Here is a 24546-nt window from a genome sequence, read left to right as displayed (position 1 = left end):
ATGTATAATTTGTTATTATATAATCATATAAATTAAAATGATAATACATTAATACTTCAATTGTGGTTATATGTAACATATTATTGAATCTAATGCCAACTACTTAATTTGATATTATACGAATCACATTATCATTGTACATTAATAATATGATTAACTTAAATAAAGTATTTGAATTGTTATTGAATCATATGATTAAATATTGATCTTATACATTTATATTATTCATATGTATATATGTATAATTATAATTTATAACATATATAGACTTATAAGTTTATAACATATATTGGAACTAAGTCTCTAGATACTTAATTGTTGTATTAGTATAAATTGGTATACTTATAAGTTATGTCATATTATATATATATATATATATATATATATATATAATTTGTTATTATGTAATTAAATGATTTAATGATCAATTGATCATGTGATATAATCATATAAGTTATAATGATAATATATTAATACTCAAATTGTGATTTAATGATCAAGTGATTATGTTATATATATAAATATTATTATAATTATAATTATAAAAATATATTATATAAAAAGGCGGTTAGCAGGCGGTTTCTAACCGCCCGCATTGACACCCCTAGGAGAAATAAGGAGTCCTGCTATGCGGAGCGTCGGACATATATTAAAAAAATAATAATAAAACAAAATTTTGTCATTTTTTGTTGGTTAGTTAAATTTATATGAGTTCATATTTAATTTTTAATGTTTTAAAACTTATTTTTGGATTCAAAACAAAAATTTAAGGGTGGAAGGTTAATCCTTTAGGAATTGTATCACCCAAAAGGAATTTGATCATCCTAAATTTGGTGCTAATGCCTCAAATTTGGTGCTAATACCTCAAATTTAGTGCTAATACCTCAAATTTGAATTTCCCTTTAATATCTCTTCTTCAATTTTTTTTTTTAAAAAAAAAAGAAAAAAAAAGAGCAAAATATCTGATGTTATTTAAAAAAAAAAAAAAAAAAAAATTTGACCACGTCAGACTTTGGCAGACACTAGGATGACCCCAGACGGCCGAAAATCTCTACTCAGAAATAAGAGTCTTCTCAAAAGAGTGAAACGTAGAAGAGAGTCTTGGAAAAATGGAAACCTTTATCTTTTTATAGACATATGGTGACTAATGACACCATATGAATGAGCAATGACAAAATGGTAAATAAACATAAATAGGTAGGCATATTTTATCCCTAACAATATTTTTATTTTAAAAAGAAAAAGAAAAAAAAAAAGAATAATGTGACAAATTGTTTTTTTTTTTTTTTTTTTTGTGTATGTTATTTTCTCTTAAGGGCCCACAAAATTATTTCAAAGTGAGAGGATCGATCCAGTCATACCGGATCCAGATCCTGCCCATGTGCCACATGGTTTGCATCGAACTAAGGGATTGGACCCTCCTGTAACCTGTTTCGTTCCTTCGTATTGGAAAAAAAAAATTAAAAAAAATCAGAGACTCGATTAAAGAGGAGGTTGGATAAAAAAAATCCGTCAATCGTTCTTCTTGGACCGTAGATTGGGCCTTCCATGATGGAGGATCAAGCAGAACATTTTGGGCCCCCATCTCTGCATGCTCTGTCTATGAGCAGGCCTTGCAATTTCGAAGAAACTGTATCATGAAACAAAGAGAAAGCACATTATCATTTCATTTTCCAAGCATGTAAAAATAATATTGAGAGTTACAGTGTAAGTCATTTTGCAAAATTATTAACCTTAATTAGAAACTCAGAGTTCACAACATTAAATCTCAAACCATTTTATGACGGTTCAAAGATAAATATTTTATATCAAAATAGGCATGCCGCATGCTCAAAATCATTATTTACGGTTTCACACGATTTTAATCATCTTGATTGTAAAAATTCTCCGCAAAATCTCCTTTGAAAGCTCTTGTTCTTCGTCTATGAGATACCCTAACTCTATCATTAGTTGGGTTTTTAAGAGTGTAGCCTAAAACTAGAGTATTTATACATTCTGCATGACATCAATAGAATGATACCTATATATTGCTTGGTCAATAGGCATATATATGTATATCGGTACTCAAACACCATTCGGTTAGTCAACACCATCAGATCGGTACTCGACCATCGACCAATTAGTATCGAACAATGCTAGATTGATACACTGGCCTATAGAATCTCTAAGACTCTAAAAGACTCTCCATTTTTCATGTTTAATACAATTTAATGCTTAAAGGCGAAGTCTTTTTACAACCAAAGCATAAAGCTTCCAAGTTTTTATCTCTACCAATTTTCATTCACCAAAAGCTCTATATGGCAGCTTAATTAGATCTACAACTCACAAAGCCTAAGGCTCAACTTTGGTCCCATCTAGTTTGCTTAGAATGGTAGCTAACATAAAGTTAGGGTTTTCAACAAAAAGTCTTAACTTTTTCATTCACATGCCCTTTTCAACACACAAACTTGCGTGTTATAAAACTAGTAATGGCAACATCTTAGAAACGAAATAATAAAAGCTAAGGACGAGACGTTACCTTCTTGGTGCCTTGAACTCCAAACAAGCTTCAAGGAAAAACCCTCATTTCCTTCTCCTTTAACTCTCTTTCTCTCTTCCCTAGGGCTTCAAAAATATGCTTTTATAACACCCTTCCTCCTTTTGCAACTTTTTGGACTTATCTAAATCACATGCAGCCTATCACCAATAGATCGGTGCTCATGTCATTCAATCATTGGCATCTATTTTTTTTCTTTCTTCTTTCTTCAATGTATCCTATGTGGCTTTGAACCATACCATTCAAATGCTATTGGCTATCGACTAAATGGTAGGGTTTTGTCTTCAAGGGGTAGTTCAATCGGCTGTAAATCACGCCTCATGAAGTGAAGGTTACTAGTTCGAATCCCCCATCCCCCTCCCCTTATGTGGACATGTCAAAAAAAAAAAAAAATAGTAGGGTTTTGCTGAATTCCTACGTGGCACACACCATTCGATCGGTACCTACCCACTCATTGAAAAGTCACATATAGATTTCACTAAGTGTTTCTCAGACCCATTTTTCGTAATTTTCATCTTATGCTTTTCCCCTTTTATATCTATTCTCTTAACCCTAGTTTAGCTCGGATTTCAAGTGAGTTTATTTGTAGCACACTTTCTCATCTGTGGGCTCAAATTTTCTTTTAATTAGTGAGGCTCAACATGCAAAGTATCGAACTCAAACCTTTGGCTCTAGTGCCATATTAAATCACCACTTATTTTAAAAATTTAAACTCATAAAAAAATAGCTAATTTAATTATTTAATTTATAATATTCTAACAGTCGATATGACAAAATCTGAACTACTTAATTATTTCAAAATAATGGTTAAAAAAATTTGAGAAAATATACACTAAAAAATATCATAAAATTTGTAATTAAATGACCTCTTCCTTAAGTTTCCAATAGTAGCACACCAAGTCCTGACTAGAAACACCTTGTATCCTATATGGTCAAGACCAAATTTCAAAGACAGTTCATCTAAGATTCCTTGCTAGACTTAATATGCATGCATGTTATGTATATATATGTACCCTTTTTCTAAAGTTAATTTAGACAAACAAATGAAATAAAAAGTGAACATTCTTTGAACCCGACAAATCCAGTCCACACATCATGAAGTTTAGAAATGAATGGATTTTCATTGTGTCAAACAAAAATATTCTCATTTCCATTGATTGCAAATACGTCTTTTGCGTGCGTATTCAAGCCGTCCAAGTCCCCCCTCCCCCACTTTGTTCCCAACCTATTAGCTTTGTTGTTCAATAATTTGCTGACTTTTATCCAACTTGCCTGGACCTACTTCACGGGCATTTTTATGGGTTTATGCTTCTAAAGCCAGACATTCTAGAATGTATATGTAATCTAGGTTAATTTTCTGCCATTATAATAATATATTAATTATGAAATTTCTGCTTCTGTCAACATATATATATACATAGCATGTTCTTTTCTCTTTGAGAATTTAGTCAGTCTAGATTAATTATACAATATATATTCAAGCCGCATGTTGACCAATCAAGATCATAAATTCTCATCAAAAATGATGATCATAACTTTTTGCTTGATTGAAATATTTTAGGTACCATATAAAGATAGAAAGCAAAACTGTAGGTGACTGTTAAATGGAAAAAGAAAAAGAAAAAAAGGGTTCGAAAGCTATATATCAAACCAAATTTTGTGTGGGGAACAATATCAAGGAGTTGTCTAGGCTATTGGAGAAGGTAGGCCACAAAACAGAAGTGCTTGATTAATTATAATTAACATATGCTCAATTAGGTAAACTAGAGAGAGGAAGATTTTAATTAGCTACAAGCTAGTCCAGCCAACCTCACCAATTAATTGAAGGATTACCCACAACTTGTTTATCATCGAAGACTATGAATTGATCTCACCCACAAACTCCAAGCTCAAGTTTTTCATTAATTTTTCACATTAATATACCATGTTCAACATAATCTTGGGTTATATATGTATATATAATTGATGCTTGACTATATATATATATATACATGAATTTTTCATGTTGTTCCACTTCCAACCCTTAGATTTTCCTGAGAAAGCTCAACCTAGTGGGCCATGTTTTGGAGATTCGGGCAATCTCCAAACGGAGGTTCAATCATCTACATGGAAAAGCTTGAAGAATGACTCCTAGGTTTCCTTTTTATTATTATTGTAAGGTGGGGAACATGCATAATTAAAAAGGACCTCATTGTCAAGAAATAGTTGTTGATGATCAAACACAGAGAGAGAGAGAGAGAGAGAGAGAGAGAGAGAGAGAGAGATTGTGGGCTCATTCCACTCACATGTGTTTTCATGCATAGAGGGATACCTCCATGTGCATCATTTTCTTTAAAAATCTATTGCCCTCCACCTAATGTTCTACTTGCATTTGTCCTTCACTGTATTTGTCCAACAACTGATTGGAACTGGGTCCTACAACCTATTAACATAGTGGTTTGAGGTTCTTTGAAGTTAGGACAAATTCAATACAAGCAGATAGACGCCCAAAAAATTCAAGACATGTTTCACTCAAGACTGATTGAGCCTCAATCCTTGTCTACTTTGATAATATTGCAAGTTGCAAACTCCACCAAAACCCGTGACCTGTTCAAACCAAAGTGCTTGTCTGCCCACATCCTAGTAGGACTCACAACAAAACACCCAAACTTTTCATTTTACCATCATTGTCAATCGCTTTAAGCTAAGCATCCCCTCCGGTCTCCGGTGTTAATAAGTTACTCACGAACCTAAACACATAATTAATGAGTTACCAATTTAATTAAATGACCGGATTAAGGTATAATTGACTTATATAATTCTATACTCATGTCTCAAAACAATCTAAACTTAACACGAACAAAAATAGTCGCCCTTAATTCTAGGAAGATATATAGATCATAGTCTAAGTTTGAATCTTAAGGGGAAAAAAATAGGCATGGATGAGACAGTCAGAGGAGTAGTGATGACTTTAATTCAAATGAAAGGAGGTGCTCATGCATGCATGTTAATTAATCTCTTTTGTCATATTATTGTGTTAATTATATATCGCCCACGCGCAGGAGAACGTTTATGCAAGCCAATCAGAGAGGATTCATAGGCATAGCGTGTGAGTAGGCATGTGAAGCTTGTTTAAGGGAAAGACTTTGAACCCAAATGATGGTAGTTAGTAAGATTCGAAGAGATTTTCACCTAATAAACAAAGCAAGACCTCAACGTCAATCACGCAAACATGCTTTTAAGATAATCTAGCCAGCATGGTGCGTCACAGTGGACCCACGGACCACCTGATCACTTCAAAGCAATCGATATCACACACTCTTCCTCTCTTGCGCAGTTTGACAAAAAGCTCTAATGAAAACAAGTTTATTTCTCCGTGGAATTAAACAAATGTTTGGTTCATTTTTTCTGAACTGCCCACCCTCGCCGGGGATGTGATCGAATGTCGGATGGGCAGCACACATGATGATTATGACATGTGGGTCTCGGAGACAGATGGGTGTTCGATTTGAAACGTATCTAGCTATATAGCATGTAATGTGCACCATACCTACGTGTCATGGGTATACCTAATCCTTTTGAAGGTATACCATGATTTAGTACTATACGACCCAAGGAAAATGACACACCAAAAAAAGATTTTTTTCTAACAAAAACAATGAAGTTTCGATAGAGTCTTATTACCATCGATTCATATTGGATTTTCTCTAAAGTTCACGTTCAACAAAAACAATGAAGTTTGGTAGAATTTCAATACCATCGATTCATGCTATAGCTAATCCTAATTTGCTAACCAACTACAAAATGAAATTAAAAGTTATAATTATTTATTTTTAAGCCTGCAACAGAAACTGATATACTTAAGGGTTAAGGGTTTGCCAACCAATTCAGTCAACAATTGGCATTAGAAAAAGACCCTCAATTTTAGTATGTCTCTGTAACTTAAGAGATTATAGTGGAACATGTATTCAAAGCAACACCCATAATTTAAGGGTTTCGCCATCTGTCAGAAATAGAGTGCTACTATATATATATATATATATATATATATATATAATCTGAAACCCCACTTGGTTTTCTTGTCCTGGGTTCTTCCTGATATTAGGTGCTTTCTTCTCCTTGGGATTTTCGCAACTAAACACTCATTTTTCTTGTTCCTCATCTTCCAGGTATCCCTCAAATGATTAGTCTCTCTCCAATAGTGTCCAAACTTTTTTACCCTATATAACTAGCTAGCTCCACATGCAGCCACTACTCATTAGGATTGAGATCACCCACTTGGATCCCTCTGATCTGTCTGATCTCTTGAACTAATCTTCTCTCTCTCTTTCTCTCTCTCTGTCATGGCTGAGATTGATTATTCTAGAAAACAGAGTACCATCACCACCACACCTCTAAAGCTCTTTGGCTTCAACATCCAGAACGTTTCAGAAGAAAACGACTCAGATTCAAGCAAATCCCCATCTGGGTCTCAGGAATCCGAAACTTTCCAATCCGTTGAAGGCCGAAAATACGAGTGCCAATACTGTTGCCGCGAGTTCGCAAATTCACAAGCATTGGGTGGGCATCAAAACGCCCACAAGAAAGAACGGCAGCTACTAAAGCGCGCACAAATGCAAGCCAGTCGAAACCAGCTGGTAGCTGCTTCTCACATGCGGCGAAACCCAATGATATCAGCGTTCGCGCCACCGCATCACCTCCTTGCTCCGGGGGCTGCGCCGCCTCAGGCCCCTTCATGGTTTGTCATGTCTCATGCAGGAACTGCCACTCCTTTCGCCCTGCCAAATGGCACCGTGTATCATCATCATTCTGCGTCGGCCTCGGTGCCGCCGGGAAGAGGTGTGTATGCCGGGGGATCATTTGGGGAGTCAATGATAGCAGTTTTGTCTAATGGGGATGGACACCATGCCGGAGTTATCCCGGGGATGAGTGGGTTCGCCAGAGACGGTGCCGGAGGGTCTCACTTCGACAAAGGCTTGGGTCTGGATTTGCAACTCGGTCTTGGACCTAACTCATGAGCCAAGATTTGGGCCCATGGGAAATATGTGGACTTAGGAGCTTGGTGAATGTAAATTTCCAATTTTCTAACTTTAATGAGTGAAGCAATTTCATGTACATTCTGCGCAAAAAACAGTTCATTTTTGTTCTCTGAAACTTACTTTCATTGTTAGCCTCTTTTTTCTCATAGAGAGCTACTTGTGTTTCTTTGATCTTAAAAAGAACAGAAAAGAAATCGTTGATGATTGGGAAGTATGGTTCTGTTTAAGAATTAAGCTGAGTGTGAAAGCAAAGGAGGTTGTATGTGGAAGCCAATTCTAAGTTTTGACATTTCTCTTGGGTTCCAACCGGCTAATTTATGCTGTCACACAATTTATGGGGGTTGGGCAAATTTTTCCATTTGCATTGTGGACTTGTTCTTTGGAGCTTTAGGTGTAACTTTGACTATCCTTCCATTTGGATGGGAAATGTAATTATTTTTTCATTTCCATCTTGTTTCATTCATATTTCTTTTTCAAATTTATTTATTGAATATGTATGACTCACATGTAAGACCAAAGAATAGCATATCTAAATAGATTAATTAGTTCATTTATTTTTGCTCATAGAAAGAAATTATGAGGTTTGGCAAATCAAATGGATTTCCGTTCCAATTATATATATATATATATATATATATATGAAAAAATCAATTACTGGTCTTTCCTCGTGAATCCCTATAATCAGTAATCACAATTGGTCTAGGAGATATTATGGTTAGTAGTGGTTAGCGGTTAATAACCGTATTATCTTGCACATCCCAAGTTATAATAAAGCATTAGGTGCATTTGTTAGAACTGTAACTACCCAATGGTTTAGAGCATTCACAATACTTACTCAATAGTTGTATGCCTTCCCTAAATACATGAAATTTTTTTATAAAAAAAATATATATAACAAAAAATCATTTTTGCAGTAGCTTCCCTAAAGTTCTTAAACATTGGGTATGCTAGTGCTACCCAATTTATTGAGAAGCTAAAGAGCTTCCATATAGCTTCTCTATCCATTATTTTAACATAAAATATTTTCTTCTCCTCTCTTTACCTTTCATTATATGGTACAGGGAAAGAAAGATAAGGAAATGTATTTAGATTAGAGCACTTACAATGGAGGAGTCAAATGATACTTTTATCTAAAATGACTAATCAGATATGTAAAAAACTTCCCACATTGGATTAGCAACAAAAAAAAAAAAAAAAAAAAAAGTAAAATGGATATTTTATTGGATTAGCCCAAAAAAAAAAAATGCTACATGTAGCTGCACTTTTCTTGGGAGCCATTTTATTTTTTTATTGTTTCTCTCACATGTTTTCTCTTACTATTTCTCTCTCCACATCTTTTTTTTTTCCCAAAAGTTGAAAAATAGGATATTTAGGAAAAATACAATCCTTATAAAAAAATTAAAAAAAATAATATTTAAATGATATAGATAAAAATATAGTTAATTGGATGTAGGCGGCCTTTAAAAAGTCAATAACTAAACTAGATAAAATGAGTTTTGAGAGCCATTTTGCATAAAAATTTGGCAACTTCATTGTGAGTGCTCTTAAGAAGCAAAAAGTAGTATAATTCCTTGAATTTAGGGGGGAAAAAAGCTACTTTAAGAGCCTGTTTGGAATTGTGTTTGAGAAATAGAGCTTTAAGTCAATAAGTGCTTTTAGGCAAAAGCTTCATTTTTAAGCTTTTGCCAAAAGTGCGTTTTGGTCATTTTTAGGCTTTTTGGACCCTTAAAAACGCTTTTAATTTTTTTACAAAACGAATGTTTTTTTCTTCAAATACATTTTTTGAGTGTTAAAAGCACTTTTAAGCATTTCAAACGTAATTCTAAACGAGTCGTAGGCCCGCAAGTGCAACGAACAAACGGTAATGGGCTGGGCGTGCTACTGTAAAATGCACAGGCCCAACGCATTACTCACACAAATGGACCAACACAGACACTGTTATCAAGCCCAGATGAAAAAAAAAAAAAAAAATCTGCTTTGTGACGTCGTCTAATCCACTGTCGAGGCCCCAACACAGTGCTGAAACGAGAGTGAAACAACTTCCAGAGCCTCAAACTAAACTAAGCTCTTTTCCTCTGCTTCTGTATCTACAACTTTCTCACTTCTCTAATATTACGAACAGGTTCGCTTGCTTTAACTCCTTTTTTCATTTGAAGTTTTTTTTTTGGGTTCATATTTCGCTTTAATTTTCGAATACTGGAAGTATTTCAATATCTTTAGCTTGTTTTTGCTGTGATTTTCACTCGGTGATTCGAACTGACTAGAATTGCCACTGGGTTTGGTTGCTAATTTTCAGTTATGTGTTTATATGTTTGTTTCTCTTTTGGCTTCATTTGGTTGCCGAGAAAATGTTGGAATAGATTTGCACAAGAAAACTTATTAGAGTTACTGCAGTTGGCTGGATATAACAATTTGGCATAGCCTGAGTTAAATCCTTCAATACTCACCTAAAAATATATAAGTTCCTCAACTTTAAGATATAAATATCACAAAAAAACACCAAACCCAGATTTTGCTTTCTTTAATCCAGAAACCTACACAAGGAAAAAAGAAATGGAAACAACGAAAGATTTTATTTTCATAGCTTCCAAGTTCCAAATGAATTTTTAGAGCTTTATTATTCAAAGCATGGATACCAACCACGTTGATAATGTTGTAGTTTTTCGTTTATAGGTCAATGTTGTTTGCGGTATCGGCACCAAACTTTTGCATATCCTATCCAAGAAGCCCCAATTTCACTCATTTTCTTCGAAGGCATTCGGTTCCAACGAGGCTTTGTATACGTGCGTCGCTGCTGGAAAATAACAATGGTGCTAAAATGGAGTATACTCCTTGGTTGATTGTTGGGTTGGGTAACCCCGGAAATAAGTACCACGGTACAAGGCACAATGTAATGCAGTACTTATGTAAGCTTGCTTCAATTGTGAGCCTTTTTTGCTTTCTTCCATCTTAGTAATTGGGATTCTCTCTATCAGGTTGGTTTTGAAATGATTGATAGCATTTCTCGAGCAGAGGGCATTGTGATGAATACAATACAGTCAAAGGCATTAATTGGAATAGGTGTGACTTCAGCCGCTTATTTGCTTTGGTCATTTTTGTTTTCTACTCACGTTTTCATTTCATTGTGGTTGTGATGTTTATTCCGATTTCTTTGCGTGATCAGTACAGGTTCCATTGGTGAAGTACCAATTTTATTGGCTAAGCCTCAAGCATACATGAATTACAGTGGGGAGGCGGTTTGTTCTTATCTTATATTTCAATTTTTATTGTGGTTTCTTATTTGCATAAGTGTCCTAATATGTCTAAATGTTTGTTCACAACCTATTTATGGAACTTTTCTTTTAGGGCTAAAAAAGGTCGTATGTTGTATATACTTGATTTGTAAGGTGCACCATTAGGCGGATGGACATTAAATTAACCAAATCAAATGGAAATGATGTAAGTTAAAAAGTGCCTTGCACACGGTTTGGCCTCAAAATAAATAAAAAGTTTCTCCTCTACTCAGCCCAAAGCCTTGAGCATTATCCAAGGACGTACTGTAGGAGTAACTCATTGCCTTTTGGGCGGAATTGCCACAACATGGGCTTTCTTCTTAGCAAGAATTATTGCAGTAGGATAATGGCTAGGAGGATTTGAAAGGCATTATGGCATTAAGATTTCCAAGGTTTAGCCAAGCCTATGCCCTAGATTTAAAGGCATTTGGGTACATTTCTTATTAAACTCCCCTCCAAGGTTTACCAAATTTCTTTCCTTGTCATTGGTAAAATAAGCGGATGGCACTTGTTTTGGTCCTAGGAACCTTATGATATTCATATATATCCCTGACCTTCTATTTTCTTTTCATTATTGTTAAGGTTGGACCACTTGCTGCACATTATCAAGTACCATTGCGTCATATTTTATTGGTATGCATTCTACTACCTTCATGCAGTGTAACCAAGTTAATAAATGACTTTACATGACAATTAATCCGAATCACTATCACATTATATGTTATCCTGACTTGCCCCTGTAGGTTTATGATGATATGAGCTTACCAAATGGTGTTCTGAGGCTTCAACCAAAAGGAGGACATGGCCATCACAATGGGTATGTTTGTTTGGATATCACTTGTAATAGAATTATAATGTTTTTTTATAATATGGGAAGGTAAATTTTAAGTGGCAGCCTACTAGAAGAGGTGGCTATTCTACCAACAACATGTTACTTACTGTTTTAAAAATTGATAGTTTTGCTAGGTATGTTAAATGAAGTGCTATGTATGTGCCTAGATGACCCAAGTGATCTCTTTCCACTTTCTGCAATATGAACCCCTCCCCTATCTTTTTTACTTTTTATTTTTTTTATTTTTTTATTAATATTTTTCTTGATAAATCTGAAACCCTCGACTCTCACCTCATTTCCCAAGTAATTGTTTGATCTTCTGTAGATTACTAAGTCCTTATAAAATCAAAAACCCTGATGTTTCTTGCTCGACATTAAAAAACTGATGACCTTCAATGGAAAGGTAATATTATACTGCCAATTCAACTAATAATTAGATCATTGTTATAAAAGGAGAAAAAAAGGAGAAGAACTAGGATCATTAGATTTTCCTGTGTTTTCTGTCTTGTTTTGGTTGCATATGTTTATAATATGGATGTTAGAGCAATGGTATTGACAGCTTCCAAACATATACATCTAGTAGATCTATGTAATTCAACTCAAAAAGTTAAATTAATTTTTATCTCAGTTATTAAAAAGTCGATATGTCTATCCGGTTTTGCATTCTTTCGTGATTTGGGATAAGATATTGTGTTAATTTACATCGATTTTCACGTACTTTAATCAATGGCCTCGTAGTATCTTCATTCTATCTCTTGTTACAGGGTGAGGAGTGTAATGGGCCATTTGGATGGTTGCCGTGGATTTCCTCGGTTGTGCATAGGTTGGTTCCATAAGTATTATCACTTGCACATGTTAATAGTATTTCCTTAATTTGAAGAGCTATACATGCCTTCAGTGTAAAATTAAAAAAATTTATGTTTGCAGGCATTGGAAATCCCCCTGGAACCATGGATTTGAAAGCATTTCTTCTCCAGAAGTTTAGTTCAGTAGAGCGACAACAGGTATATGATTTTCAAAAATCGTACCGCCTAGTGTTATTGCATGTCCTACTCAGAAAAGTTCAGATACAATAACAATGTTTTGTAACATATAGTTTCCTATTGGTGCATTACCCAAGCAATATCCTTAATGATGTTAAAATCTTGTTAGTTGGGTCTTTATTTGTAATTGTTTCGAGATTCCTTTATAAATTATGTGATTATAATTTTAAAATTTAGAAATATGCTCGAGATCAAATGGTAGTTTCCTCTCATATAAGAACGGAGTGGAGGGTAAGGCATTCCTCTCATGAATTCATATTACTATGGCGCATCTGTCTGTGAAGATGGTTGCTTCTAATAACTGCATCAATCTCTATAAAATTGCTTGATCAAGTGTGTGCATCTCTCAGTTTTGTGCCTCTGCATTTTCATTTGTGTTAGAATTTTGTCCTGGGTACTGGCAAACAATTTAACTGGTAGTAGCTATCTGGACAGATTGATGCAGGACTAGAACAAGGGGTTGAGGCCGTCAGGAGCCTGATGCTCCATGGGTTTAACCAGAGAATCAATACCTTTAATTTGGGGCAGAAATACAAGTATCACAAAGTGTGACTCTAACTGATGAATGGGGATTGAAGAAGGTACATGGCATCTATGAGATTTTATCATTGTGTGCTTGTTCTGTTGGGAGCTTCTCATGTTTGAACCAGGAGATGAAAGTTCTTGTAATCTTCCTTGCACTAATATTGTGTTATTTGTGGAAGCTTCATGTGCTCCAACAGTTTGTCAAGGAATCAAGCCCTGCAATCTATTCTAGATACCCCTCTTATCTACCATTTAACTACTACTATTTTTAAATGTCAGTGGAGTTTTAACTGTTTATTTGACCTTTTAGTTTATGAATTTTGAAATAAAAGACAAAATCTGATGTTTAAGAAAGAGACTGGCTTTTGTTTCAGTCTCTAATCTCTGTCAGCTAATAATCAGAAAATTAAGATGTCAAAAAGAGAGTATTATTGTTCATATTAATATAATTAACCAAATCTAATATAATTACTACAACCAAAGTGACTTTATTTGGTTCTTTGATTTTTTTTATATTTTTTTCAATCTTACATTGAAAGATTGGTTAGAACCGTCAATTTAGCCTTCTTTGTTTTTTTAAGACGGCTATCCCTCCAAGTTAGGGACACTCATGCCGGGCAAAGCCTTAGATCCCTACAAAGTACTCCCTTCACACGAATCGGTTACTACATGGATTTCATCGTTGCCATTGTCTTATACCATATGGCAACGTGGAGCCTAATTTGTGGCCATATGGAAAGGCTTCAAATGGCCGACCTGTTTGCAACCTTTTGTCAAAAAAGTCGTTTCAAAAAAGAGATTTGGTGTCGTCAATGGTCAGGGAAGCTTTCCGAAGATACTCTACAAGGCCCTGCCCAGAGCAAGAAGAATCCCATCCCTATAAAGTTATATGGATCGTAGAAATCCATCATGGAAGTCCAACTAAATCAGACGGTTGGTAAGGAATCCGAAGTGATTCGAAACTTTTTTTAATTTCAAAAATGGACCCCACCTCAATTGGAACGTTGAAACCAATCGATAGGGTAAAAAGAGGGAAAGCGAAGCACTCTCTCTCTCTCTCTTCTGAGTCTATTAGACCGTTGCAAAATCAAATTTTTAATTGCACAAACTACAAAAACCCCAAAGAAGAAACTGCAGAAGCTATTATCAATCGATCAATGCTCTGTCCCAAACCGAAACAGAGCAAGCAAAATACCCAAGTCTCAAATCCATCAACAATGGCAGAGACAAACGGCCCTCTGCGACAAACCCAGCAGCCAAATCCCACGCTCCAATCTCTCTTCCAAGCCCTCGACCCCGTATCTCTAATCCTCTCTCAGAATTCGAACCCCAACAAACCCATTCCTCTCAGCCTCATCACAGAGAGCTTTATCATGGAGAGAGGCCCCAGATACAGAGCATACGCAGAACTGAGGGAATCAAAGCTGAGAGGGAAGCAAGCAAGGCAACAAGAACCGGAAGAGTATGAACCAAAAATGACCCCTCCGAAGAAACAGGTCAAATTTCAAACGAATTTGGTCTCTAGGCCTAAAGGGTCCTCCTCCGTTCTTGCGCAGTCGGTGCCGGATTTCTCGGCGGCATTGCGGAAAGAGAACCGGAAGCCAGTGACGACGCTTCCTTCGCTGCTCGAGATGACGCCGCCGTCAAAGAACTGGTCGAGAGTTAACGGAGTTCTGTCGAATGCGAGAGGGAGCAAGTCAGCAAATGCAGGGGAGAAAAGGGGTGGATTGATGGCGAGGAAGAGCTATGCAAGCGTTGAGGAATTGAAGGGGCTCTCTTCGGCCACAGCGAACGCGATTAATGGTGAAAACAGGAGAGGGAGGAGCAGCAGAGGGGGGGCGAAGACTGTTTTGGGGTACAGACAGTTTTGAATGTCATGGCGGCGGCGGCAGCGGTGGAGCTGGGTTTTATACAGAATTTGTTAACCATGGTCCATGGTACTTGTCTTTTGATTGAAATTGGATTTGTTTCACGAGCTTTTTAGAGTAATGTCCCACTGCTTTCTCCAGAGGTTGAAGAAGAATTTGTTTTCAATTTTTTTTTTTTTTTTTTTTTTGTTTACCCTATTGCTTCTCTGGAGGTAACTAGGAGAATATGATTGTAAAATAGTGGAGATTTGAGAAGAACATGGATATTCTTTTCTATTTTTTCTTACTCAAAAGTTTGGAAGGATTTTGATTGCACTAGTTTCTCCATTCTATTTATTTATTGTTGATGACAAGAAAGTGTGACAATTGAGAAACAACAGAGTGGAATAATCCAGCTTTTTTCATCACTTGCAATAAACATCCATCAATTTGTACAAAATAAGCCATCAAGTTCTGGTGAGTGGTGAGTCACATTACCAATGAAAAAGAACTCAAAAATAGCAGGAATATAAGAAATTCACAGCCTGCACTCCAAAAGGTCCATCACAATTTCCTCTACTAGAATTTGAAGTATTTCCCCATCAATCTCAACGCCAGTCTCAAATGCTTCAATATCAAAATCTGTCCATTTCCCCAATGAATAACTCATCTCCCAATCTATTATCTCATCAGGAACCATCCCAGCCAAATCTCTCCACCTTCTAACCTCCTCTGCAACATCTACAATCAACCTCTTTGTACTCATGCATGATGGGAGTCTTGACCACATCTTGAATCCAGCATCACAGTATCGAACATATTTTGATTCTAAACATTCTACGACAAAGTCAAAAAGAAATCTCCTAAGCTGATTTCCATCTATGCTGTCCTCTAAACCAATGAAGTCCTTGGAATTTGTCCATGCAGCATGAGCAAAAGATTCCAGTTCATCAAGGAGACAAGGACTCACGAGAAAACCCTTCATTCCATCTACATAATGTGATGTTGCAGTTCCAAACAACAGTTCTGCATTCAAGATTACCTCCTTCGCATGGGTGAGCTTACTTCCACTCAATCCGGCCCCAGTAACATTGATAATGTCTAACATTTTAGAGACGTTTCTGACAAAATCAATCACCACCTCACCAACACTCCTCCCTTTATCCAATGAGGTTGCAGAATCCAAAAGATCAGCATTGGGTCCCAACGGTTGCAACCGATCATAGCAGTAATCCATGGAATCAGGGCACAACCTATGTCCTGGAACTGCAAGCAAGGATTGGAGACAGAAATAAGAACACTTCAAAACAGGCAGAAACTTGAAAATCATATTTTTTTGGAAAAAAGTGTTTTAATCAGTAATTTCAAGCCCTTTTACCTGGGCTTTCATCCAGACTACTAGACGAGAACGAAGCTTCAAGAACAGATCCAGGGCTAAGATGATGACCTTCACGCACACTTGCAGCAAACCTTTCCATCTCTGCTTTAGTCTGAAGAGAGCAAAAACAGAAGCTACACTCGTTAGGAATAAATCAACGCACTCAACAATAGACCAAAATTCAATCAATAGCAGTCATATTAGAAAGCCAGTCACTAAACATTAACAATCATACAAAAACAGATATGTTAAATCTCCCAAACCACAATGATACTGCTCTACCCACGTGTCCCCATGCAAAATATTGATTTTGCAGACATTATTTTTAGAATTATGACTACTAATTTTCTCATTGGCTGCAAGTAAAATCTTTATCACTTCTTTTGATTGAAAAAGTACATATCTGATCCTCATCAGATGCAAGGGTACATTTTACACGAAATCTACCCAAATGGATTATACATAATGAAAGATTGCATGATGTAGGGAGCGTATATAGATGCAATACAACCAAAGATGACTAATCTTCATCCATCACTTGTAATAAGAAAGTTAGAACAACTTGATCAGTTTGAGTGGAATATCATTTATCTTATGGCAATCAATATAAACCACTATAATTAGCGAAGTAATGCTGTCACGTTCAGAAAGGACCGCCTTTTTGTATATAACCTATTATTTTTAGAAGTCATATTAGGATAGTGAAATCTGTCAGTACAATCACAAAATACTCATATGTTTTCTGCCATAATCATCAAGTACTCTTCAGTAGTATTACCAATTATATCCCAGATGCATTCATTCTTACCAAAATGTTTCAGACAGGAGAGTTTTCAACAAAGAAAATTTTGGCATAGGCATACAAGATAGGAAAGAAGTGTTCTCATGATATCTCCACATACATTGACCTAAAAGCCAAATATGAAAGCAAGAATTCCAGCTAAAATAACAGTGAGTCTTTTTTTTTTTTCTTCTTGGGCAGGAGGATAGAATAGCTAAATCAGAAAAGAATGGCTGGGTAAAAGTGACACAAGTTGAACTGCAGAAGCTAAAGTCAGGAAAGATGGTAGCATGACAGAAGAAAAGACAACTTACCTTGAAAGCTATTTCCTTGTTGAACATATTACCATCCTGAGAGAAATGCTGCTCTGCAGTCAAAGCAGATATTAACTCTTGGAGAATCATAGCAGTGGGTCGCTTGGCTGGAGTACCCACTGTCAACTCATCATCTTCTTGACAAGTCAGTTCCTTCAACTTTTGTTCCAGAAGGGCCCCTAAAGCATCTCTTCGCAATGGTAATGGCCTTTGAAAAGACATCTTTCCATCTTCATCCCTCCTACTTTCCTCAATTTGGGTGGGAATTCCAGTCTTGTGCCTTATAGGAGAATTAAATGTAAAAGAAATAACATCAGTTTCCTTATTTCCATCTGCTCTTTTTCCATCTCCCTGGCTGGCTAATCTACTTTTGACACAATTTCCGTTCATGGAGTGAGCATTCCCCATGCCTTTTCCAGTCAAAGTATCAGACCGAACATTTCTTTGTTTTGCAAATGTCGAATTGGCCAAACCTGTACTTTCAGCTTGCCCACTCAAATTTATCGTCCTCCTTTTTCGTACTGAAGTCCTTAACTGTGGTAAGGAATCATCTCGTCCATTACAAGCCTTCCTCTCCGTGTCAAACTTAGAACTGTCCACCTTGTTAGACACCCTCGGCCTGATTCGACCGCTTAGACTTCGGTTCAAAGCAACAAAATCTTTGTTCCCACCAGCGGCATTTCCAGATGTTGAGACTCTTCGGCTCTGCAGATTATTTAGTTTAGACCTAGGTGGGATTCTATCCCCGCCTGACAAAATATGGTCCTGAGGTTGCGTTCGGTGCTTGAAAGCAATGGAAGATGATTCATCCTTTTGAGGCTTGCGTGTTTGGCTCGACAAATGCGATTGTCCATGACCTTCTGTAATTGGTTCATTATGGATTCGTAGATTGTCCTTTTCTTGAGCAACAAGAGAAGCCTCCTGGTCGTTACTTCTCTGAAAAAGTGCATCTCTTTCTTGCTCATGCGAGGATCCTGGTGACCTTGATTTACTCCATTCTGAATCCTGAGAAGAGGCATCGACAAAATTTGAAGCAAAAAGAGCAGATGGTTGTTCCTCAGTATCTGGTCTGAATTTTACCAAATTACCACAATTTCTACAAGAAGTCTGCCCCATCAAAGGCTTCGTTGAACACACATTATAACAGGATTCTTTCAGCATATCCGGTGATATACACCCGGTCTCCTCCATCACAATCTCATCCTTCGGACAATAATGCCTAGAACTCGAATAAGTAAGAGCGGATTTAGCTCTGCTTGTAGCTTGCAACCCGGGTTCCAAAATCCTAGTAGCAGCGCCAATTAACCGAGAGCTGCGAGACACATTCTTCCCGGAGGAAATCCTTGGACTCTTCACGGGAGAAACAAACTTAGGGTGATTATGATGGTGCTTTCTTGACCGTGACAAAACACTCTTAATGTGGAATGCTTCAGCTCCAAACCTACTCACTGCCCGTCTGTCAAGCGGGCCAGTCTTTTGCAGCTTCTGAGGCCTTGATTCCTGCTTTGTGCCTCCTTTCTCCAAATTCAACTCGTCCTTATCAAACCCACTATGACTACCCACAAACTTCCCATCCCCATTATCAAAATTACCAGAGAATGAAGGTTTCTTAGGCTTATCTCGATGCACAGCTGGCATAGATTCAAGACCCATTAGCCGAGCAACCAAACCCGGAGCTCGCATTTCATGCTTCTTATCTAAATCTACCCTACGATTCCCATTTTTCTTCACATTTGGAAAACCACCACTGTTCTCATCAGCAATCTATGATTCAAATGCAACCAGAAAACCCAATCACCAAAAATGAAAAGGAACAAAATTTCATACCCACTAAGACTAAGAGAACAAGATGAACAGCAAGAATTCAGATTTCCAGAAAGCAAAATGCATACCAAATGGAGCTTGGAAGTGGGCATTTTCTCATCTCCTTTGAACTTCTTAGAAGCTTGTTTTGCACGAACTAATACACCCAAAAGAAAAACAAAAGAAAACAAGAAAGAAAAAAAAAATCAAACTTTTTTGTCAAATGGGAAAACTTTTATTTATTTCTATGTCGAACAGAGAGAGAGAGATTGAGAGAGACTGAGGAAAAGGAAGCAATGTAGAGTGACTGACTTGGAGGAAGGAACTTCTTGGAGAAAAGCTTCTTCTTGGCGAACTTCCGGTTCCAATCGAAAAGCTGAAAGAAAATCCCAGCACAACCACCAGGCCTATGCACTCGTTTCTCTGCAGTAATCGCCAAACACGACGACTCTTTCCCCGTGTTCTCATTCATTTCCGCAACAACTAATAGACCCTGAAAAACACTCCCCAAAACCCAACGCACCCTCAACCTCTCATAAACACACACAAAAATCCACAAAACCCCCCCAAATTTCTCAATCCCAGCCCTGCATTGCTACGAAAGAAAAAATATTTACAAAAAAACCTCAAATACATATCCGTCTCTTTCACTCTCTCTGTGAAGAAACAGCGTCAAATTCCCAAATAAGACTCCGAAACCCAGAGCTTTAACCAGCGAGAGCACAAACCCAAAACCAGGAAACTCCGTACAGAAATAATAACGCTAAACGTAAGCAACACACACATATAAAGCTGAAGCCTGAAAGCAACAGTTCGGAGCCCAGCAAAACGACGACGCACGCACGCTCCACAATGCACGGTCAGAGAGCAAAAGAGAAAGGAAGAAAAACAGAGAGCGCTCACTGTTACTAGTCTGTATCTCTTTCTACATCACTGCACGCAACAACAGCAACAACAACCTGAGCCCAAAAGAGCTCCGGCCCAGCAAAAGCCGAGAGGGAGAGAGAGTTGACGATGATTAGACGGAAAGCGGTGAAGGCGAAAAGAAAGAGCGGAGGAGAATGGAATCATATGATGTCGACGTGTCTTCGCTGAGCCCCAGACATTGAAGCAGCTCGAGGAGGCTCTGTTTCTCTGCCATTCGCCCTCAGAGAGTGTGCGAGAGTGAGAGGGTGTGCGTAGGATAAGCAGCAGCGGGGACAGTGAGCGTACTCCACGCGCACTCGACCATTGGTCAACACTCTAAACAGTAAACAGGGGAACTAATTACACAGCTGGACAAGTATTATTATTTTAATCCAAGGTTAATAATAGGGACACAAGACGGATGTAACAGAGAAACCAGACAGAAAACCGAGTTCTCGCCTCTCGGTGTGGTTGATGATGCCTACGCCGTCGAGTCTACGTCTCCCCTGCTATCTTGCGCTGTAGGAGCGTCTCTGTTTCGCAAACTTTTCGAACAGTGATCTTTAGGGTTACGAGGCATACGCGCAGCGAGTGAGATAAAGATACGCACTCGCTACAGCTGCCCTGGCGTTCGATAATGTTACTTTCTTTTCTTTTTTGTATTTTTAAATAAATAAATTGTGTCCAACATCTATGCTCAGTTCTACCACCGACATTTCTTTGGGTTTTAATGGGGTTTGTGCATTTTATCGAACAACATTCACTGACTTCCACATATGTGGGTAGGAAAATAACTTAAGAGTTTTTATAAAGTGAAAATGAGGGTCTATTTAAATGGTGAAAAATCCATCAAAACTTACCTAACTCACTCCTTTAATATAAATGCTATCATTTGCAGCCAGCGACGGCTAACACTCTAGGCGGTGGCCGAATCACCCATTGAAAAGTGATGGATATCTATCTTATTTTTTAAAAATGTGATTGGTCAATTTAAGATGGGGGTTGGGGTTGTCCGACCACCTTTAAATGAATGGCTGACCATCTCCTTAATATTGAGAGGGTGATCGCACTATCGTTCAAACACTTTTTTGAGCTATCAGGGGTTAGTTACAATCGCTCTCTAAGCCGTTCGTGGTGCAACTATAACGCCTCATAATTAGTTCCAATCAACTTCATATTTATATGAGCATTTAAACATCTTGCTAAATCCTTATATTCCTTACATAACAATCCTTGTGTTGTTGGAAAACATTCTTTTGCAACCACCGATCCACCCAAGTACTCGTCAATTCGGTTGAGGGAGGTGGAGTAATTATGGCTACCACTAAGAGTACAATAGCACATTTTAAAAATAATTATGGGAAATCAATTAAATTGGTCTTATTAATTACATATCAAGAGCTGTAATTGACTATATCCTTTTCTTCTTTCTTTTTTTGTATGCGATTCGTAGCAGACAAAAAAAGAAAAAGTAAAAAAAGAAAAAGGTAAACAACAAAAGGTAGGAGTTATTAAAGGACACACGTGAGTTTGGATCTAACAACCGAGGTAAATTAAATGGTGTCTTTTTTTACTTTCACGAGTTTAGTAATAAGGCATGCATGCACCAAAGTGTCGACTTTTCAATTTGGTTGGGGGACAGTAAAGACAAATTGAATTTTGACCGAAGACTGTAGTTTTGTCTTCCTTAAAGCAAACAACAAGGAAGTAATAGATTATTAAACGGAGGTGAAACCACTAAAGGTGGTGGTTTTATAGCTTAAAGAAATTTTGAAGTGGTTAGGTAAGTATTATGGTGTGAGTTTGGATTTTTGTAATGGAGAATCTCTATTATAATTAGTATAAATCACTTTAGTTTTTATTAATGCCTTGGTGGAGCGGACGGTTAAGCTATAGCTTGGCTAGTCTTGAGAGTGTGATTGCAATTTTTGTTGTCTAGGTCTCTCCTGAACAGTCCTCCGCAAATTTGTGCTATTATAATCACGCTCAGATAAAATAACAAAAATTGGTCTTTCCCCTCTAACCTTTTTTGCTAAAAAAAAAAAAAAAAATGGAGGTGACAAAGATCCTCAATATTATATTTGTAACTAAAAACGTTAACAAATAATTCAAAATACAAAACGTTATGAATACCAACCGGCCGCAGTCAGCCGTGGAAGATGGCACGGATGATCTATATGTATGAAATGGAGGTGGAGGAGAGCCAACAACTAGAAAGATGGGGAAGCATTTGTGGGTGCCATTTCAAGAAAGCAGTAAAAAAACACATGATGTAGTAGGTCTGCGTACATTTGGTGAATTGTAGCATAGGATAGGAGGATGAGGAGGGCCCATGTGTAAAAGTAAATAGCAGTGTATGAATGACAGGGCTTAGAAAATTAGAATGCTGTAACGCACTGACTCAGCCCTATGACTCATGCATGTGTTCAATGTCCAAAACCGGGACTTTTAGCCTCTTTCATCTGTCATCTCAGAAAGGTTGAAATCAGACTTCTTCACTTGAAAAAGTTTATTTTTAATTTTTTAATTATTATTATTATTTTTTAATTTATTTTTTCAGTTTTGAGAGGAAAAGTAGATAGATACTAATAAAATAATGGGTTAAATATTTAGAGCCTGTTTGATATTGCGTTTGAGAAATAGAGCTTTTAAGTTAAAAAAAATTTTTTGGCAGAAGTTACATTTTTAAGCTTTTATCAGAAGTGTATTTTGGTCATTTTTATGCTTTTTGGACCCTTAAAATCGCTTTTAATTTTTTTACTAAACGAATACTTTTTTCTTCAAATGAACTTTTTGAGTGTTGAAAGCACTTTTAGGTCTCTCAAACGCAATCCCAAACAGGCCCTTAATACCCTTTAGAGTTTTATTTTATTTTTTTTTTCTCCTTAAGATTTAATTTTTATCACAGGAGTTGCCTATAATTTTGATAAAAATCAAATTGGTCATTTCGTCCATTGACCGTTAGTTGATTTAACGAAAGTCCACATTACTGACACGTAGACCAATCAAAATTCGACATTGGTATAAGTGGCCATTTCATCAGTGATGACATGGCCACCGAATTAATTTTTTTTTTGTTTTTAAATATATTTTTTCAAAGTAGTCTTCCTACTAAAAGAATGTGCATTCAGTTTGATTCTTTAAAATTATGATTTAAAAACACTTTTTTTTTTCTTTTACATTTTTAAAATACCATCTTTTAAAAATACACTCTCAATTCTCAAACGAGATAATTTCTATGATCTTGTCTAAAAACAAGCTTTTAGCTTGGGAAATCCAGGACCAAATAAACTCGATCCTATTAATCTTGGAACTTTAAGTTTTCTTGGGCCTAACTAAAAATCAACAGCAGCAAAATTAATTGACTATGGCTTTCCTTGGGGCTAGGGAGTAATCCAAAAATGGGTCAAATTGGTTGGCAGGGAGTACTGGATTGTGGTCAGATTTTCAATGGGCAACCGTGAAGTTGTGGTCAGTCTGAATAGAAGCCATTTGCTCTCAATGGGTCCAGAAACCAAACCCTCACCCCCAAATAATTGCACAACCCAACCCACCAACTTTGACATACAGTACTGACTACTCTGTACAAGACATCTGAATACTTCAAATTCACGTGACTGAAAAAAATAACTCTTGTAACTGAAAACATAAATGTAAAATGCATATATATATGACAATAAATGTAGTTTTAGCGTTTGGTTTGGAGAATCTAACATTTTTTTACTATTTGGGAATTTGAATTCTAAAAAATTTGACTAAACCTATGGTTCGAGTAATTAAAAATTAAAAATTAATTTTTACGACAATATTGTCCTAATGGTATAGCAGTTGTATAATAATATACTAAATAACATTACTCTAAAAAAAAATTATATATAAACCGTAGTTTTTCATATCAATGAGAGTTGAGTTCCCTAGCTAGAATATATATATATTCTAAAGCATGGTTGTCAGGCTAAATGTTATCATGTGTGAACGACAGAAGTTGTGAACAAACTTTGCATATTCAATTTTAAATTGACTTTGAGTAGGAGATAAAAAGTATGCAAAAGTTTTTTAGTCTTGGAAACATGGTTAAAGAAATCAAAAATCTTACAGTAGAGATTGCTTTGTTGGGGTAGGTTAGCTAATACAAATAGCAAATTAGTCATGAAAGTAATTTTCATCAAGTCTAATTTGAGGAGCAATTTTATTGTAAATACAACTTAAAGCACTTGTTACAATTAATATGTAACGACCTAACAATTAATATGTATAATATGTAACGACCTAAAACGTAGTGGCCTAAAGA

The 24546-nt window shown here is 36.5% G+C and overlaps 4 protein-coding genes across 5 annotated transcripts; 3 read left to right on the top strand and 1 right to left on the bottom strand.

The window, feature by feature from the left end:
* The first annotated feature begins 6549 nt into the window (after positions 1–6549).
* On the top strand, positions 6550–7856 carry LOC132182758 (zinc finger protein 6). Its single transcript, XM_059596090.1, has one exon. The coding sequence runs from the start codon at positions 6859–6861 to the stop codon at positions 7531–7533; it is 675 nt and encodes a 224-aa protein (XP_059452073.1). The 5' UTR covers positions 6550–6858; the 3' UTR covers positions 7534–7856.
* Positions 7857–9549: 1693 nt separating this feature from the next.
* Positions 9550–13530, top strand: LOC132180995 (chloroplastic group IIB intron splicing facilitator CRS2-B, chloroplastic). 2 transcript variants are annotated; one of them, XM_059594027.1, is made up of 9 exons: positions 9550–9676; positions 10228–10444; positions 10530–10614; positions 10723–10790; positions 11409–11459; positions 11570–11643; positions 12423–12481; positions 12586–12662; positions 13125–13530. In XM_059594027.1, exons 2-9 carry the CDS (start codon positions 10232–10234, stop codon positions 13251–13253), a joined length of 756 nt encoding a protein of 251 aa, XP_059450010.1. In that variant the 5' UTR covers positions 9550–9676; positions 10228–10231; the 3' UTR covers positions 13254–13530. The 2 variants fall into 2 exon arrangements, with proteins under 2 accessions (XP_059450010.1, XP_059450011.1); XM_059594028.1 differs by having other exon boundaries at positions 9552–9676; positions 13137–13530.
* Positions 13531–14308: 778 nt separating this feature from the next.
* On the top strand, positions 14309–15393 carry LOC132180717 (uncharacterized). Its single transcript, XM_059593622.1, has one exon. It carries the CDS (start codon positions 14384–14386, stop codon positions 15095–15097), a length of 714 nt encoding a protein of 237 aa, XP_059449605.1. The 5' UTR covers positions 14309–14383; the 3' UTR covers positions 15098–15393.
* Positions 15394–15476: 83 nt separating this feature from the next.
* On the bottom strand, positions 15477–20810 carry LOC132180716 (uncharacterized). The gene is made up of 5 exons (XM_059593621.1): positions 19662–20810; positions 19439–19506; positions 17547–19310; positions 16452–16563; positions 15477–16339 (listed from the first exon to the last, which is right to left on the bottom strand). Exons 1-5 carry the CDS (start codon positions 19819–19821, stop codon positions 15612–15614), a joined length of 2832 nt encoding a protein of 943 aa, XP_059449604.1. The 5' UTR covers positions 19822–20810; the 3' UTR covers positions 15477–15611.
* Between the last annotated feature and the right edge of the window lie 3736 nt (positions 20811–24546).

This window comes from Corylus avellana, chromosome ca5 (assembly GCF_901000735.1).
Source record: "Corylus avellana chromosome ca5, CavTom2PMs-1.0".
NCBI lineage: Eukaryota > Viridiplantae > Streptophyta > Magnoliopsida > Fagales > Betulaceae > Corylus > Corylus avellana.
This window is presented reverse-complemented; position numbering and strand designations above follow the sequence as displayed.

Bases quoted from the DNA above. Each gene is read 5' to 3' on its own strand.
- LOC132182758 (XM_059596090.1), top strand. From the start codon at position 6,859: ATGGCTGAGATTGATTATTCTAGAAAACAGAGTACCATCACCACCACA.
- LOC132180995 (XM_059594027.1), top strand. From the start codon at position 10,232: ATGTTGTTTGCGGTATCGGCACCAAACTTTTGCATATCCTATCCAAGA. The intron at 10,615-10,722 runs GTGTGACTTCAG...TGATCAGTACAG, and splicing joins AAAGGCATTAATTGGAATAG to GTTCCATTGGTGAAGTACCA. The intron at 12,482-12,585 runs GTTGGTTCCATA...TTATGTTTGCAG, and splicing joins ATTTCCTCGGTTGTGCATAG to GCATTGGAAATCCCCCTGGA.
- LOC132180717 (XM_059593622.1), top strand. From the start codon at position 14,384: ATGCTCTGTCCCAAACCGAAACAGAGCAAGCAAAATACCCAAGTCTCA.
- LOC132180716 (XM_059593621.1), bottom strand. From the start codon at position 19,821: ATGAATGAGAACACGGGGAAAGAGTCGTCGTGTTTGGCGATTACTGCA. The intron at 16,564-17,546 runs GTAAGTTGTCTT...TGCTCTCTTCAG, and splicing joins ACAAGGAAATAGCTTTCAAG to ACTAAAGCAGAGATGGAAAG. The intron at 16,340-16,451 runs GTAAAAGGGCTT...CCTTGCTTGCAG, and splicing joins TAGTCTGGATGAAAGCCCAG to TTCCAGGACATAGGTTGTGC.